The sequence below is a fragment of the Ambystoma mexicanum genome, chromosome 9 (genome assembly GCF_040938575.1).
Source record: "Ambystoma mexicanum isolate Mex_15411 chromosome 9, UKY_AmexF1_1, whole genome shotgun sequence".
Classification (NCBI taxonomy): Eukaryota; Metazoa; Chordata; class Amphibia; order Caudata; family Ambystomatidae; genus Ambystoma; species Ambystoma mexicanum.
Genome location: NC_090931.1, coordinates 921,638,284 through 921,652,477, shown reverse-complemented (window position 1 = coordinate 921,652,477; position 14,194 = coordinate 921,638,284). Strand labels below are relative to the sequence as shown.

Below are 14,194 nucleotides of genomic sequence, written 5' to 3'. Positions count from 1 at the left end.
AGAGCTCGAGAGACAGTAAGTTTCCTGGCTTCTGGGGGAAGGAGAGGAAAGGAAGAATACCTCTGAGGAGGTGCAGTTGGTAGTTTGACTTCTTGGAGACGCCAGCGATGTGAGGAGAAAAGGAGAGTGCAGAGTCGAAATGACACTGAGGTTCTTAGCCTCACAGGTGGGAGCAGGAAGAGGGCCAAGGGAGGCCGGCCAGAGATTGACAGGAAAGGAGGGTGCAGGTGTGCTGATGAGGAGAATCTCTGTCTTGCTGGCATTAAGGCAGAGATCATTGGCGGCACACCACTCCTGGATAGCAGACAGACAGTCAGAGATGAGAGAAGGAGAAGAGGTGGCAGAGGAGAGCCTGAAAACGAGTGTCATCTGCATAGCACTGAAAGTTGGAGCAGAGAGCGGCAATGCGGTGGGCAACGGGTGCCAGGTATTGGTTGAAAAGAAAGGGAGAGAGGTTAGACCCCTGGGGAACACCACAGGTAGAGAGTGAGATAGAGAAAAGGAAGGACCCAAGTTGAACCTAGGAGGGTCGTTCAGAGAGGAAAGAGGTCAGCCAGGCCAGGGCCTGATCGGTGATACCCACGTTATCACGTAGACTGTTGAGCAGGATGGCATGGTTGACTGTGTCAAGGCAGAAAAGAGATCGAGTAGGATGAGGACAGAAGGGATGTCAGAGTCATGGGTGGAGAGCAGGTCTTCACAGATGTTCAGGAGAGCAGTTTCCCTGCTTCTGGCAGCTCTAAAGCCAGACTGATGGTCATGGAGACAACCAACAGAATCAGTGTGAAGATTAAGCTGGGAGATGGCCAGCTTTTCCAGGAGTTTGCCCAGGAAAGGAGTGCTGGAGATCGGGCGATAGAGGGCATGAGGGGTGAGCTGTGGGTTTCGTGAGAAGAGGGTGCACAAGAGAGTGCTTCAGAGGCGAGGGGAAGGCCCCTGAGGCAAAAGAGAGGTTGGAGAAGTCGACCAGAGCAGGAGCAAGGGTGTCAATGTGGTCCTTGATGGTTTTAGATGAACAGGGAAGAACCTATTTTGACGAGACTTTCATAGATCGGACTTGTCTAGAAACCTCATCCGGGAGAACAGAGGAAAGGAAGAGAAAGTGGGAGGGGGCCGCTATCGGAGTGCCAGAGGTAGCAGTGAGAGAATGGGGAATAGGAGGATAGGACGAGAGGGTGGACAGGATGTCCTGTGTTTTTTAGATGAAATGAGAGGCAAGGGTCGTGCAAAGGGCCTGGGACGCGACAGGAGAGGTAGAGACTGCAGCAGGGTTGGCCAGCTCCTTGCTGACTTTACTGTATATTCAAGCAATTTGTTTACAACATATGGAAAGGTAACTATAAAACTACTTACAGGCTACATCCTTGGTTAGTACTGGCTGTGAAGCATCACTGGGTGGTCCGATGCCTGCTTTATTTTCTGCGCTCACACGGAATTCATATTCATTGCCTTCTGTGAGACCTATTGCTTTGTAACGAAGGTCTGACACAGGTCTTTTTGTAACTCTGACCCATCTTAACCCTTTCTTTTCTTTCCTTTCCAAATAATAGCCTGTAATTTCACTGCCACCATCATCTGCTGGTCTTTTCCATGCCACAGTGACTGTAGTTTTGGTCACATTCGTTACTTCAGGTTTGTCAGGGGCACCAGGAGGACCTAGTAAGGAAAATACCAAGAAGGAAGAATGTTTTATATCAAAATTGACCCTATACTTTTGAAAGGTTTGCTGAAATATACATAGCAGTTTTACTTACCGTAGCTATCAACCATTTTTACGGGTTCAGACTGAACCGGTTCACCCACTCCATAATGGTTCACAGCAGAAACACGGAAGATGTATTCATTTCCTTGAATAAGTTTGCTCACAACGTGTCTGCAACCGTCGATGTTTTCAGCAACGAGTGTCCACAATAATCGACTTGTTTCTCTCTTTTCAAGAATGTAAGATGTGATGGGTGAACCACCATCTTCAGCAGGTGGAGTCCACGTAAGTGTTGCTTTTTCAGATGAGACATTGCTGACTTCAATTGGCCCAGGTGGGCCTGGTATATCTAACACTTTCACATGAACATGTTCTTCCTTGGTGCCAAAAGGATTACTAGCAGTAATTGTGTATTCCCCAGAGTCTTTCCTGGAGGCATACTTAACAGAAAGTGTAGAAGAAGTAGGAGTTGAGTCAATCTGAACAATATCTGAAGGCTTGAAGTCTTTTCCGCCTTTAGACCACATTGACTGTGGGGGTGGTTTTCCAAGAATGCTAGTAGCCGTCATTACAATGGTATCACCTGCCTTTACGGTTAAGCCTTCCTTTACAGTTGGGTCAATAACAATGGTTGGTGCCTCTGTAATAACATAGATAAATCAAAGTTAGTAAAGAAATCAGAGAAGTGTGTACAAATATTAATACAGTATGCATGCAATGGGAGAACATCTGCGGGCCTTTCACTCTCTGAACCAGAGTGGATCAGACTTTCACTCTGTAACTTGTGTTCTCCACCTGTAGTTGTCTGTGACCACTCAATCCTGATTGCGGTCTGGAGACAGCCACAGAGAAGTGTGATTCACAAAAGAGCCTTGTGCAGAGGCCGTTGCACAACAGTGCATTGCATGCTCTCCTCCGTGGAGGCAGGATGTAGAGGCAGAAGGGAAGGCAGGAGGAAGGTAGGTGTAACGGGTGGTGGGGCTGGATGAGAATGGGCAGGAGCCAGAGAGTAGAAACAAGGGGTCTTATTTTGGTGACTAACGGACCTAGATTCACTTCTCTGCGGATCCTTCTAACCGTTCCATTACTATTCTGTCCTTCAAATTGTATCCATATTATTGTGTACCATTACTGTATCCCCTTGTTTTACAGCACTCAATAGCCATGAGGGTAACATTTCCATACCATGGGCATGTCAGGACAAGACAGAGTAGAATAATGTTACTTCTGAACCATTGACATTAAGAAAAACTCTTTCCGTTTTCTTTGACTTTCACAATTTTATTCTCAACCAACTTTTACCAATTATTCTCAACCAACTTTAATGCTTGTCAAATAAATAGTGTTTAAAGACTATGACCCTAGGATCTGCATATCTCTGAACTCCAAAATATCAGGTACAGCCAGAGGAAGAGTCACTACAGATCTCAGCTTCATTTTCCGCACAGTATGGGCACAATGTTTTCCTCAAAATAAAGGCGTTTGTAACTTGCAATGCTACAAGCCAGATGAATCTCAATTCCTATCACCTCAAAATACCATAGCCTGTCACATAAATGTTGCACGGGTGCAAGGCAATTTTGCACTGCATTTGCACTTGATAACAAAATTGCTACAGTACAAAAATGCATTGCTGCCATATAGTTTTGTCCCAGGGAAATATCAATTTCAGTGAAAATACCAGTAAGAATTTGCACTCTTGTATTGCAAATAAGGGGGTAGTATTTACATTGCGTCGATTTACTATTTTCAAGCAAATCCTTCGACATTATTCCTTGTTTCATCTCAATGTTATTACAAGTTTACATTAAGATTTCTCTAAAATGTTTTGTCCTTTTTGTTGTATAAACATTTTCAATTCAATGAATCTACCAGAAAGGGAGTTGTGTTAAAGTATTCGCTGAAAAATGCAAAAGTACCTACCATACTCGTCCTTGCAAATAATGGTATCTGTCGGCTCTGATGGAGGACTAACAGCCCCTGCAGTATTCTTGGCTTTAATTCTGAATTCATATTTGCTGCCTTCAATAAGGTCGTTGACAGTAAATGCACATTCCTGGACGTTGATGTGATTTGCCCTCATCCACGCCTTTGCTGGCAAGTCACGTTTTTCCACAATGTACCCAATCAGCTTATGTCCACCGTCATACTTAGGTTCCGTCCATATGAGAGTAACTGAGCTTCTTGTTACGTTAATGACCTCAGGTTTACCAGGAGGATCTACAATAACATGAAAATGGTAAGAAACATGCAAATGGGTAGAACATTATTTTAAAATATCAATGTATTCCTTACCAATTGGATCAAGAGCCACAATTGGCTGCGTTGGTCCACTGGGTTTGCCTACTCCTGCTAAATTAATTGCCATAACTCTGAATTCATACTCAAGTCCTTCGGTTAACCCAGTGGCTCGGAGTTCTTTCATTCTCAAAGGAGTCTTGTTGGCTCTCTTCCAGAGAAGACTGTTCCTTTCTTTGAATTCAACATGGTATCCTATGAATGCAAAATATATTTTGTAGGTTACAGACATACATTCATAATGTTGTCTACAACAGTACTATCCTGTAATTTCACACGACAAACACACACCGACACACACAAATACATTAACAGGTGCCACTGCTGCTACGCAGTGTTTGTACAGCAGCCGCCAGCAAGTGTACTCTTAGGAGTACCCATTTTAGCTTAGCTTTATGACTCAAGGCGGAAATGCAATCATTGTTTAATATAAATATCCTGACGTTTGATTTGGTCTCAATCACGGCCCATTTTGTATTATGTATTAGGACAGTGCTATATGAGCCAGCCATAGGCCATCTTGTACAGCGATATAGTATGATATAATGTCTTGGTGACAAGAATTATAATACTGAGCGTGAGTACTTTGGCCTCTGTGGAGCAGAGAATAACTGTATGGTCAAGATTATTCAAAATCAATGCTATTATTAGAAGTTTAAAGAGTACCAATCTAAAATGTAATGAATATATTTTTTAAAAAGAGTACCAATATGTAAAACAAGGTATTGTTACACTAGTCACAGCTTCATACATTATTTCGTTTTGTTGCATGTCATATTTACAATTCACAGCTTTCTCGTTGTTGCACAACCACTTTGTTTAAACCTATCCCTGTGGTAGGTCCTTTCCTAAATGGGTGTTTATGTTATGCACCCTACCTGAGATTGCAGTGAGTTGCAGCATGTGTACCATGCTATGTACGAACAGGGGATCTTCAATCCTACAGCAACGTGTGGGCACAATGTTAGTTGCCTGAAGCCCAACATGCATTTTTACATCTTAGTGGTATTAAAACGCAAAGGAAAAGTATCCTCAGAACAATTGGAAGTCCAGTTCTATATTAAGTAGATCCAAACTTGGGTCTCAGTATTATAAAAGTGGAAGGAACCACTGTAAAATAAATACAGGGTTTCTAAAGAAAACATGTTCTAACTCTGTGGAGAATCAGCAAAGGACATTGAACACAATTCCAGCATTACTATAAATTGAAGAAAATCATTATATTTCAAATCCCACCTGTTATTGGGGAGCCACCCGTCTTTTTGGGATCTGCCCAGGCCAAGGTTGCAGAGTCATGTCTAATCGCAAGAATAGTTGGAGGTGGTGGAGCATCCGGCACATCTGGAAAACCAATCAAATCACATGGTGAGGAAATATAATAGAAAGACAAGATTTCACTTTTAACATATCAGGTACATATTTTATAGAAACTTACCAAATGGATGTCTGGCCACAACTGGGTCTGATTTAAGACCTTCACCGACTCCATATTTATTTTCAGCACTGACTCTGAAAATATACTCATTTCCTTCGTGAAGGCGGGTCACCCTAAACTTTGTTTTCTGGACCGCTGAAGCACATGTTACCCACTTGTTGGTGGTAGAGTCTCTCTTTTCCAAGATGTAATTGGTGATTTCTGAACCACCGTCATCTTTTGGAGCACCCCAGATCAGGGTAATGCCATCTGCTGTGACTTCTTCAAACTTTACTGGGCCGCTTGGAATGCCTGGTTTGCCGACCACTTTTACGAAAATATTGGACTCCTTACTTCCTGCAGCGTTCTTCAAGGTAATGGTGTACTTCGAAGCATCACTTTTCTGACACTCACGAACTATCAGGGTGGTATTAATTGCACTGGACTCAAAGGTGACTCTGCCACTGTCTGTCAGCGCCACATCTTCACCTTTCTTCCATGTAACAGCTGGGGGTGGCTTTCCTCTGATTGGAATTTTGAGTCTGAAGCTACTTCCTTCCTTTGCCACATAGCATAAATCGGGCAGATCTCGCAAATCCATATCGGGTGCCACTGTAAAGATAATTAAAGTCTGGTTTATTTTGCATCCAAAGGAAATATTTGAAACAACAATATAATATTTGTTTAACTGCATGCTTAAGGCATGCTTTCGCCAGGAATTCCTGCAGAAGTGCAGGCCTGCAGAATCAGCAGGTGATGCTGGGACAAGGACTCCCACATTGCTCCACAATTCATGCATTGCGGAAGACAAAGACATCCACGACCACCATTATTAACCAGTTATTGGTAAATAAGCAGATTTTGTGATTTATTCAAAAATACATACCCACATCATCCTTGGCAATGATTGTAAGCTCAGATGGTGAACTATGACCGGCATCATTAATAGCAGTTACTCTGAAGGTGTACTCCTTTCCTTCCTTCAAGTCTTTCATGACATACTGAAGATTCTTTGATATCATTAATTCTTTCCATTTGTCCTCGCCAATCAAATGCTCAACAGAGTAACCAGTGATACGACTTCCTCCATCACTGATTGGCTTTTTCCACCCAAAGGTGCAAGCAGATTTTGAAACAGCCAACGCCTTCAGATCTAGTACTGGCCCAGGTTTTTCTGAAGAAAAGACATGGGTTTGTAAGTTCAAGTTCTAAATATGACAGTGTGAAATCTAAATCAAGAAAGCGTATAGCATCAAGGATGCCTTACCAGAAGCTTTGACAGCATCATGTGTTTCGCATGGGTCGCCAATTCCATATTCATTCTCAGCTAATACTCTGAAAAAGTATGCCTTGCCTTCCTCCAGATTACTTATTCTGTACCCAGTTTTAGGGCAGTCTGTTGTTATTGTGGACCATGCTTTTCTTTCTGCGTCACGCTTCTCAACAATATAATTCTTGATAGGGCTACCGCCATCTATAAGTGGAGGGTCCCATGAAATGACAGCTGAATCCTTGGATGTCTCTTTGACAACGAGATTAACTGGAGGTCCAGGGGTATCTATATTTAAAAAAAAAAAAAACATATGCACATTTGTTGTGGCAAGCAGGGAAATAAATCAAGAGAGTGCATTTTAGAAACCTCTTTTACAAGACTTACCAAGCACTTTCACAACAATTGTGTACGTCTTTATGCCGCAACTGTTCTCCAGGGTCAAGATATATTTGCCAGCATCGTGCTTATTTACGTTTTCACAACGTACAAAGGTGTCAAAGTCTGTTGTCTTGATATCCATTCCTACTCTGTCTTTTAAATTTGCATTGAGTTTAGACCAAGAGATCTTTGGCGCTGGTCGTCCTCTCACTGGTACATAAATCCTCAAAGTAACACCAGCACGCAACACCAGGGCTTTCCTCAATTCAGCATCAAGTTCTCCTTCAGGTGGAACTAATTAAACATATTAAAAGTAAATTAGATCAGATCTTTAAACTACCATAGTAGACTTCATATATGTTAGCCTTTAAATACTTACTTAAGATGTCCTTGGCAAAATGTTTGTCAGGAACTTCACTTGGTTCACTGTATCCGATCTTATTGACGGCAGACACTCGGAACTGGTACTCTGTGTCTTCCATCAGCCCAGTCATTACATAGTTGGTATTTTGAAGATTCTTGGGCACATTGCACCTAATCCAGTGATCAGTGTCAGCTCTTTTCACTTCAACTAGGTAACCCAAAATCGGGCTTCCGCCGTCATATGCTGGTTTGCTCCATGACAGACTGATTGTTGTGCGAGTAGTATCAATTACTTTTGGGAAGGCCGGTGGGCCTGGTGGATCTAAAAGTTAAAATGTAATATTGCCATTTAGTATTATATACATAGTTGAATTAAATTGAAAGCAAAAGTAACAATTATTTTATTTTGGATTAAACTTACATTGAGGATCAATTGCAATGGCTGCCTTGGAAGCGTCACTTGGTTTGCCGGGTCCAGCTTTGTTTAGCGCTATTACCCTGAATTCATACTCTGTTCCTTCTTGGAGTGAACCTGCTTTCACTGTTCTTTCTATCACAGGCTTCCTGTTGACTTTATTCCAGGTGAAAGACCTGGTTTCACGCTTTTCAAGCATATACCCAGTAATAGGCGACCCGCCATCATCTGCTGGGGGTTTCCAGCTTACTGTCATGTGATCTTTTGTGGCGTTGCTGATAATGGGTGGGTCACAGCGCCCAGGAACATCTGTTAAGATAAGGTGAACATTATTACTGCACTGCAATGTACTCTATACAGAATCATAGATATCAGCAGGTCTTGTAAGCATTCTTACCATATGGATTTTTGGCAATGACTGACTCAGTCAAGATAGGATCACCAACTCCATATTTGTTTTCGGCACATATGCGGAATTGATATTCGTGTCCCTCTATCAGTTTCTCAACAGTGCAACTTGTGATACGGCAGTTTGGAGTGACTTGGGCCCAATTAGGCCTGCTGGTTTCACGTTTATCAATGATGTAGTTTGTTATTTCTGCTCCACCGTCTTCAAGAGGAGGCTCCCAAGTGAGCATTGCGCGGTCAGTGTACACATGATTGATTTTAACTGATGCAGGAGGACCAGGTTTATCTAAAAGAAAGACATGATATTAAACTTTCAACCAATAGTGCCTTTCAATATCAGTTTCAATTTGCTTATTTCGGGCAGCCTGGATGACGCAATTTATAAGCGTTGAGTTTAACATGCTCAATGACATAAAAGACAATAGAAAAATAAGTACATTGTACAGTCTACATATGAATGTGATCCGGTGAGAATCAGGTACATAGCTCAGATTCACTACAAGTCCACATAGTCAACATACGGCATAAAGTAGGCACTATGCTAAAAACCTAGCCTAGAAATGAAACAACAGTAGTTCTGTGCTCTCTGTGGGAATTCCTTTCTTTGCAAATAAGATGACCCGATGGTTCTTAAGAGGATATCAGCTGTGCACGATCAAGCAGCTACAAGTGCCACGCCATCCAACAATTAGTTCACTTTCTTGTCTTAAAAATCAGAACATTTTGGAAAGAATTCCAAAAAGGTTGCGGTATAATTTGACAGATGATCACAGTGCCATGACTCCAAGTTAACACTAACAACCAGCCCTAACAATCAAAAAGAGCTTTATACGTGTACTCTGTGGCAGGGAGCCCCAGGGACAGTGAGAAGTGCACGCTCTATTCCTTCTGTGGTGGGACCACTGCATTCGCAGGCCCTGTCTTGGCAAACCCCCATCACCTGAAAGTTCCCTAGCACAGTAGCATTTGTTAAGAGTATTGCAACTTACCGAGCACTTTGAGCTTTATAGTTGCCGATTTAGTGCCACTTGTATTTTCAGCATTGATTGTATATTCCCCTGTTTCTCTTCTATTGACGCTGAACAGTTCCAACGTGCATAAGTGTCTTTTAGTAGTGATCTTAATGCCTTCTGCTGGCTTTACAAGTTCTCCCTCTTTCTTCCAACATGTTGTTGGAATTGGCTTTCCAAACACTTGTGCTTCAAGGCAAACATTTGTGCCAGCTTTTGCGGTGATCAAGGATTTCATGGCCAGACTCAGGTCAATCTTGGGAGGAACTGAAAGAGAAGTTTGCAGTGTTATATTACCATTCTCAAAAGGAAATAAGTCTGCCTTTACAATTACGGCGATGTCCCCTTACCATTTTCAGCTTGAATGGTCATTGGATCAGATGGTTCCGAAGGCCTGCTAATATTAATGGCGGTCTTGGCAATCGCTCTGAACTGGTACTGGGCGTTTTCTTCTAACCCAGTCGCAGTGTACTCTTCACTGGGGATTTGATGGGGAGTGGTGTTGCACTGCACCCATTTACTTCCAGGCAGTTTGCAAGATTCCACAAGATAGCCTATTATTTTGCTTCCACCATCATGTTTAGGTCGGGTCCACACCAGTGATACAGAGTTCTTAGTCATATCAAGAGCTTCTGGCTTACCAGGAGGATCTGATGAAATAAATCCATGTTTAGGTTATTGATGTTTAAGACATGTTTACTTATTTTAAGTGCTTATTATTTGTTGTTGCAGTTTATTACCATTGTGGAAACTCTTATTATATGAAATAAGAACTCACTAACAATTAATTTGTAACTCATATCTAAGGCATCCAGGAGGATTGCTTTTATGATGGGCCAAACGTATACATCTCTTAGGATAGAAAAGAAACTAACGTGAAGGTAATCTGTGAACTGCATCCTGAAGCAACAAGAGTAGCCTGCTGTTTAAATAGCAATTCCCTCACACAGACCAGACACCGCCACCAACCCGCAGACGTGTGCTCACTATCTCACCACTGGCTGACCCGCTTCCTCACATTCTTGTAATGCGATGACAATAGTTCCATTCCTAGCATGCTGCATTTTCTAGAATATACACTGCCCATTGGGGTTCACTAAACCTGACTAAGATATGACATTGCAAATAAGACCACATGCTGGAGGGTGACTCTTAACACAATTGTTCAGTTTCTATTCTTATAAATGTGAGTAACAATGAGGTCAACCCATTTATTATTGTCATCATTGAATGTGTTTCACAATTTTTGTAAATATTACATTTCATGCAATAATGCCTATATCATTGTAGTAAAGATTATGATTTCAAGTATGGACAGACATAGACAAGCACCTGTTACGTGTTGCCATTCATTACATATGGACTAATAAACATTTCAGGGATTGGTTTGCAAGGGATTTTACAGTTCGTATTAAAGTCAATGCGTGCCTGTTTGAATATTGCATCAGTGTCTGCAATAAGACAGACACTGCTTGTAGAAAGGACGCAAATAGCAGAAATCCTCAGAGCATGGTTAATGAGCATTTCACATTATTTTGACGGACAACATGAGACTAGTGGACTTACCAACTGGTGTTCTTGCTGTGACAAACTCAGTAGGCTTGCTTGGTTTACTGGCACCAGCTCTGTTCAGAGCAGACACTCTGAATGTGTATTCCAGCCCTTCGATTAAACCAACACATGGGTATTCAGTTGTGCGGACTGCAGAATCATTGGCCTTCACCCACAGCAGGCTGTTCCTTTCCTTGCGTTCGATAATGTAGCCAGTGATGGGACTGCCACCATCATTATCTGGTCTCTCCCAAGCCACAAAAATGCAGTCTTTATTGACTTTGGTAACATGTGCATTTTTTGGTTCACTGGGAACATCTAAAATAGAGCAATGAAATATTTCAGAATGGGCTTTGCACAAACTAGTAGTTATGCGAAACATTCGAGTTGCAGTTACCAAATAGTGACTTACCAAAGGGGAACTTGGCCATCATCCTATCGGATGTGAGAGGTTCTGAAATGCCAAAGCGATTTTCTGCTCGTGCACGGAATATGTATTCTTGTCCTGGGACCAGTTTTCCTATCCTGCAGCTTGTTTTTGTTACTGACGAAACAGCGTTGACCCAGTCCCCGCGACTTACATCACACTTCTCAACTACATAATTTGTGATGTTGCTTCCACCATCTTCAAGTGGTAAGTGCCATGCAAGAGTGCAAGCATCGGCATCGATGTCAGTGATGTCAAACGGTGGCTCCGGTGGTCCTGGGATATCTGTGTAAATATATCAGAATAGCATCAGTACATCCATTCATACAATCATTTAAAGAAAGAAAGATGCACTATTTGGATATTTAACTCACCCATAACAACAACTCGAATTCTCTGAGAGGTTTGCCCAGAACTGTTTTCTGCATTCAGTGTGTAGTATCCACTGTCTTTCCGAGTCACATCCTTTATAATGAGAACTGATGAAGTTGGCGATTTATGCACAGCAAGTCGGCTTGAAACCATAACTTCCTCATCGGATTTGATCCATTTGGTGACAGGAGCAGGTTTTCCGTAAATATGAGCTTCGATTCTAAGTTTGAGGCCAGCTTTAATGCTGATTTGTTCAGGCATTAGTATTTTCGGTGGCACTGGAAAAAAATGGTTAAAATGTGTAAATTGATGTATAGGATTAACGTGTGTACTTATTGGTGTTTTGTATGTTGCCAACTGTGAACAAGGTTGCCTCATAGTGCCTCCAAACCAAAGGGAAGGGGATACAGATAGCTGATCTTTCCAGGCTTTGGAAAACATTTTGGATCAGTTATGTGCAAGGAACAGGGAGGAAGTGCAAACTATTAGGATCAACTAAACACAAAACATTAGGATCATCTAAATGCAGGTTAAGGGGAACATGGTGAAGTGCTAAGACTATATATACATTGACCAGTAAGTGTAATCAGAAGCATGGGGAAGAGGGATAACATTGGCACAGACCATAAGTGCAATGAAAATCAAAGGGACGAGAGGCACAGGGGAGACGGAATGCAAGAGCAAATTAGGTCAGGGATCTTAATTGGTGTACAATTTTAAAACAACACTGAAGACCACATGTGCTACAAACGGCTGCAGAATGGAACACATCATTGTTTTGACACTTACTCAGCTGCTCTTTGATTTCAAACACTCCTTCGGCTTCTCTTGGCAAGCTCACGCCCACAGCATTTCTGGCTGCTACCCTGAACTTGTATTTCACTCCTTCCTTGAGTCCAACCACAACAATTGTCAGATCCTTCACAACAGAGTACTGCGTCCAGTTGTCTTCTTGCTGTGCTTCTTCTCTGAAGCTAATGAGGTACCCATCAATCTTCGATCCCCCATCACGCAGTGGCGGCAGCCAGGCTAATGTAGCAGTGTTCTTAGTAATCTCCGTAACATCAAGTCTTTTAGGTGGATCAGGTTCACCTTTAAGAGAAAATACAATGAAACATGTATACATTACATCTGTACTCAAGTTTAATTTCAATATCGTTATTTTACGTTATTTAAATGTTCAAGCTGTACATGTGTATCAACATCATAAAACAGTACTGTTGAAATTTGAATGGTCATTTTACAAAATACTGCAAATTCAGTCACCCTGAACTATAACTTCATCTATTTGAAAAGCAAAACGAAAAACAAAGTATATTAAGGGCAGGACAAGTAATGCCACTTCTCCGATTAGGATCCCAAATGGTTACGTCACTTCTTAATTCTATAATGTTTTTCTCTGCCATCGTACGCCTATTCATCCCTGTTTTCAAAATCAGCGCATCCTGCATTAATAGAGACAGTCGAAATCCAACCGTCTTAGAAATCCACATATGGGGTGTGAGAGAGTGACCAGGTTTGGTGCCTGGGTTCGGTGGTGAGACTGCCTTCTGGAATACAAAATGTCCACTTACACATGCCCTAATTGGAGGCCACAAAGGAACCAGCAGATCTGGATGGGTTTGATTGTTATCGACTCTGCTGGGTTTGAAACAAACACCCAACTAAAAGTCAACGGCGGTGTAGACTCATGCCAAATAACTAAAATATCATTTGCAGTAATTTTCAGCGGTGCTCCAAAATTTGATGGCAAGAGCGAGGGGCTGTTTGCGTAAGTGTCCCTAGAAGTCTTTAGTTACTCTGTCTGGGGGTGCTACAGAGTAATCCACCAGAGAACCTAGTTGAAATGGGCTGAAGGACATCCTTTACAGAGGCATCTTGTGGCTAAATTATGGCACTCAAACTGGATGCCTGCCTTTTGGTCACAAAAGCTTGAATATTGTTATAAGAGGGTGAAAACAGCACCAAAAACTGTCCTTTTCCAAAGGAACCCACTCAGTGCTCTTACCATTGTATCTAGCTCACAGAGAACTGGGGAGGATGCAATGGATGCTATTCAGTTTGAGTACAGGGTACCCCCACATTTCTTCCCCTTGCAAATAGTTTTTTCAGACGGTTTAACAGGAACACAATGTTGCTTTCAGTTAGAATTGTTTTAGGAAGCTGTACACCAATAGCCAAATACTATGTGAGAAAGAATCAATGTCAGTACTTACTAATGGGATCTGTTGCTAGAACCGGTTTTGGCATGTCTCTTGGAACACCGGAACCATATTCGTTCACAGGAGTTACTCTGAAGAAATATTCTGTCCCAGGTACGAGGTTGGCTACTTTGAAGCTAAGTTTCTTTGTATCCGCAATGACAGTAGCCCATGTCTTCCGATCAACTTCACGTTTCTCTAGAATGTAATGGGTCACAGGACTTCCACCATCATTTTCTGGAGGGGCCCAAGAAATTTGACAAGACATTTTCGTAACATCGGTCACATTCAGCTCTGCCACAGGACCAGGAGTATCTAGATTAGGAAATATATGTTAGAGATGAAACAGTGTATCATTCATGTTCCGTAGGTCTTGACACAC

At 42.1% G+C, this 14,194-nt stretch overlaps 1 protein-coding gene across 1 annotated transcript in view; it reads right to left on the bottom strand.

Annotated features, from left to right (window-relative positions):
- TTN (titin) overlaps positions 1–14,194 on the bottom strand; it is a 364,996-nt gene that overhangs the window by 64,608 nt on the left and 286,194 nt on the right. Inside the window, exons 249-267 of the mRNA XM_069616101.1 lie at positions 13,828–14,127; positions 12,401–12,703; positions 11,614–11,889; positions 11,225–11,524; positions 10,828–11,130; positions 9,612–9,911; positions 9,241–9,528; positions 8,241–8,537; positions 7,850–8,152; positions 7,445–7,750; positions 7,072–7,359; positions 6,682–6,972; positions 6,301–6,588; positions 5,436–6,026; positions 5,237–5,341; positions 3,998–4,195; positions 3,626–3,922; positions 1,755–2,342; positions 1,354–1,656 (exon numbers count right to left, since the gene is read on the bottom strand). Coding sequence (XP_069472202.1) covers positions 1,354–1,656; positions 1,755–2,342; positions 3,626–3,922; positions 3,998–4,195; positions 5,237–5,341; positions 5,436–6,026; positions 6,301–6,588; positions 6,682–6,972; positions 7,072–7,359; positions 7,445–7,750; positions 7,850–8,152; positions 8,241–8,537; positions 9,241–9,528; positions 9,612–9,911; positions 10,828–11,130; positions 11,225–11,524; positions 11,614–11,889; positions 12,401–12,703; positions 13,828–14,127 — 5,925 coding nt within the window. The remainder of the gene's footprint in view (positions 1–1,353; positions 1,657–1,754; positions 2,343–3,625; positions 3,923–3,997; positions 4,196–5,236; positions 5,342–5,435; positions 6,027–6,300; positions 6,589–6,681; positions 6,973–7,071; positions 7,360–7,444; positions 7,751–7,849; positions 8,153–8,240; positions 8,538–9,240; positions 9,529–9,611; positions 9,912–10,827; positions 11,131–11,224; positions 11,525–11,613; positions 11,890–12,400; positions 12,704–13,827; positions 14,128–14,194) is intronic.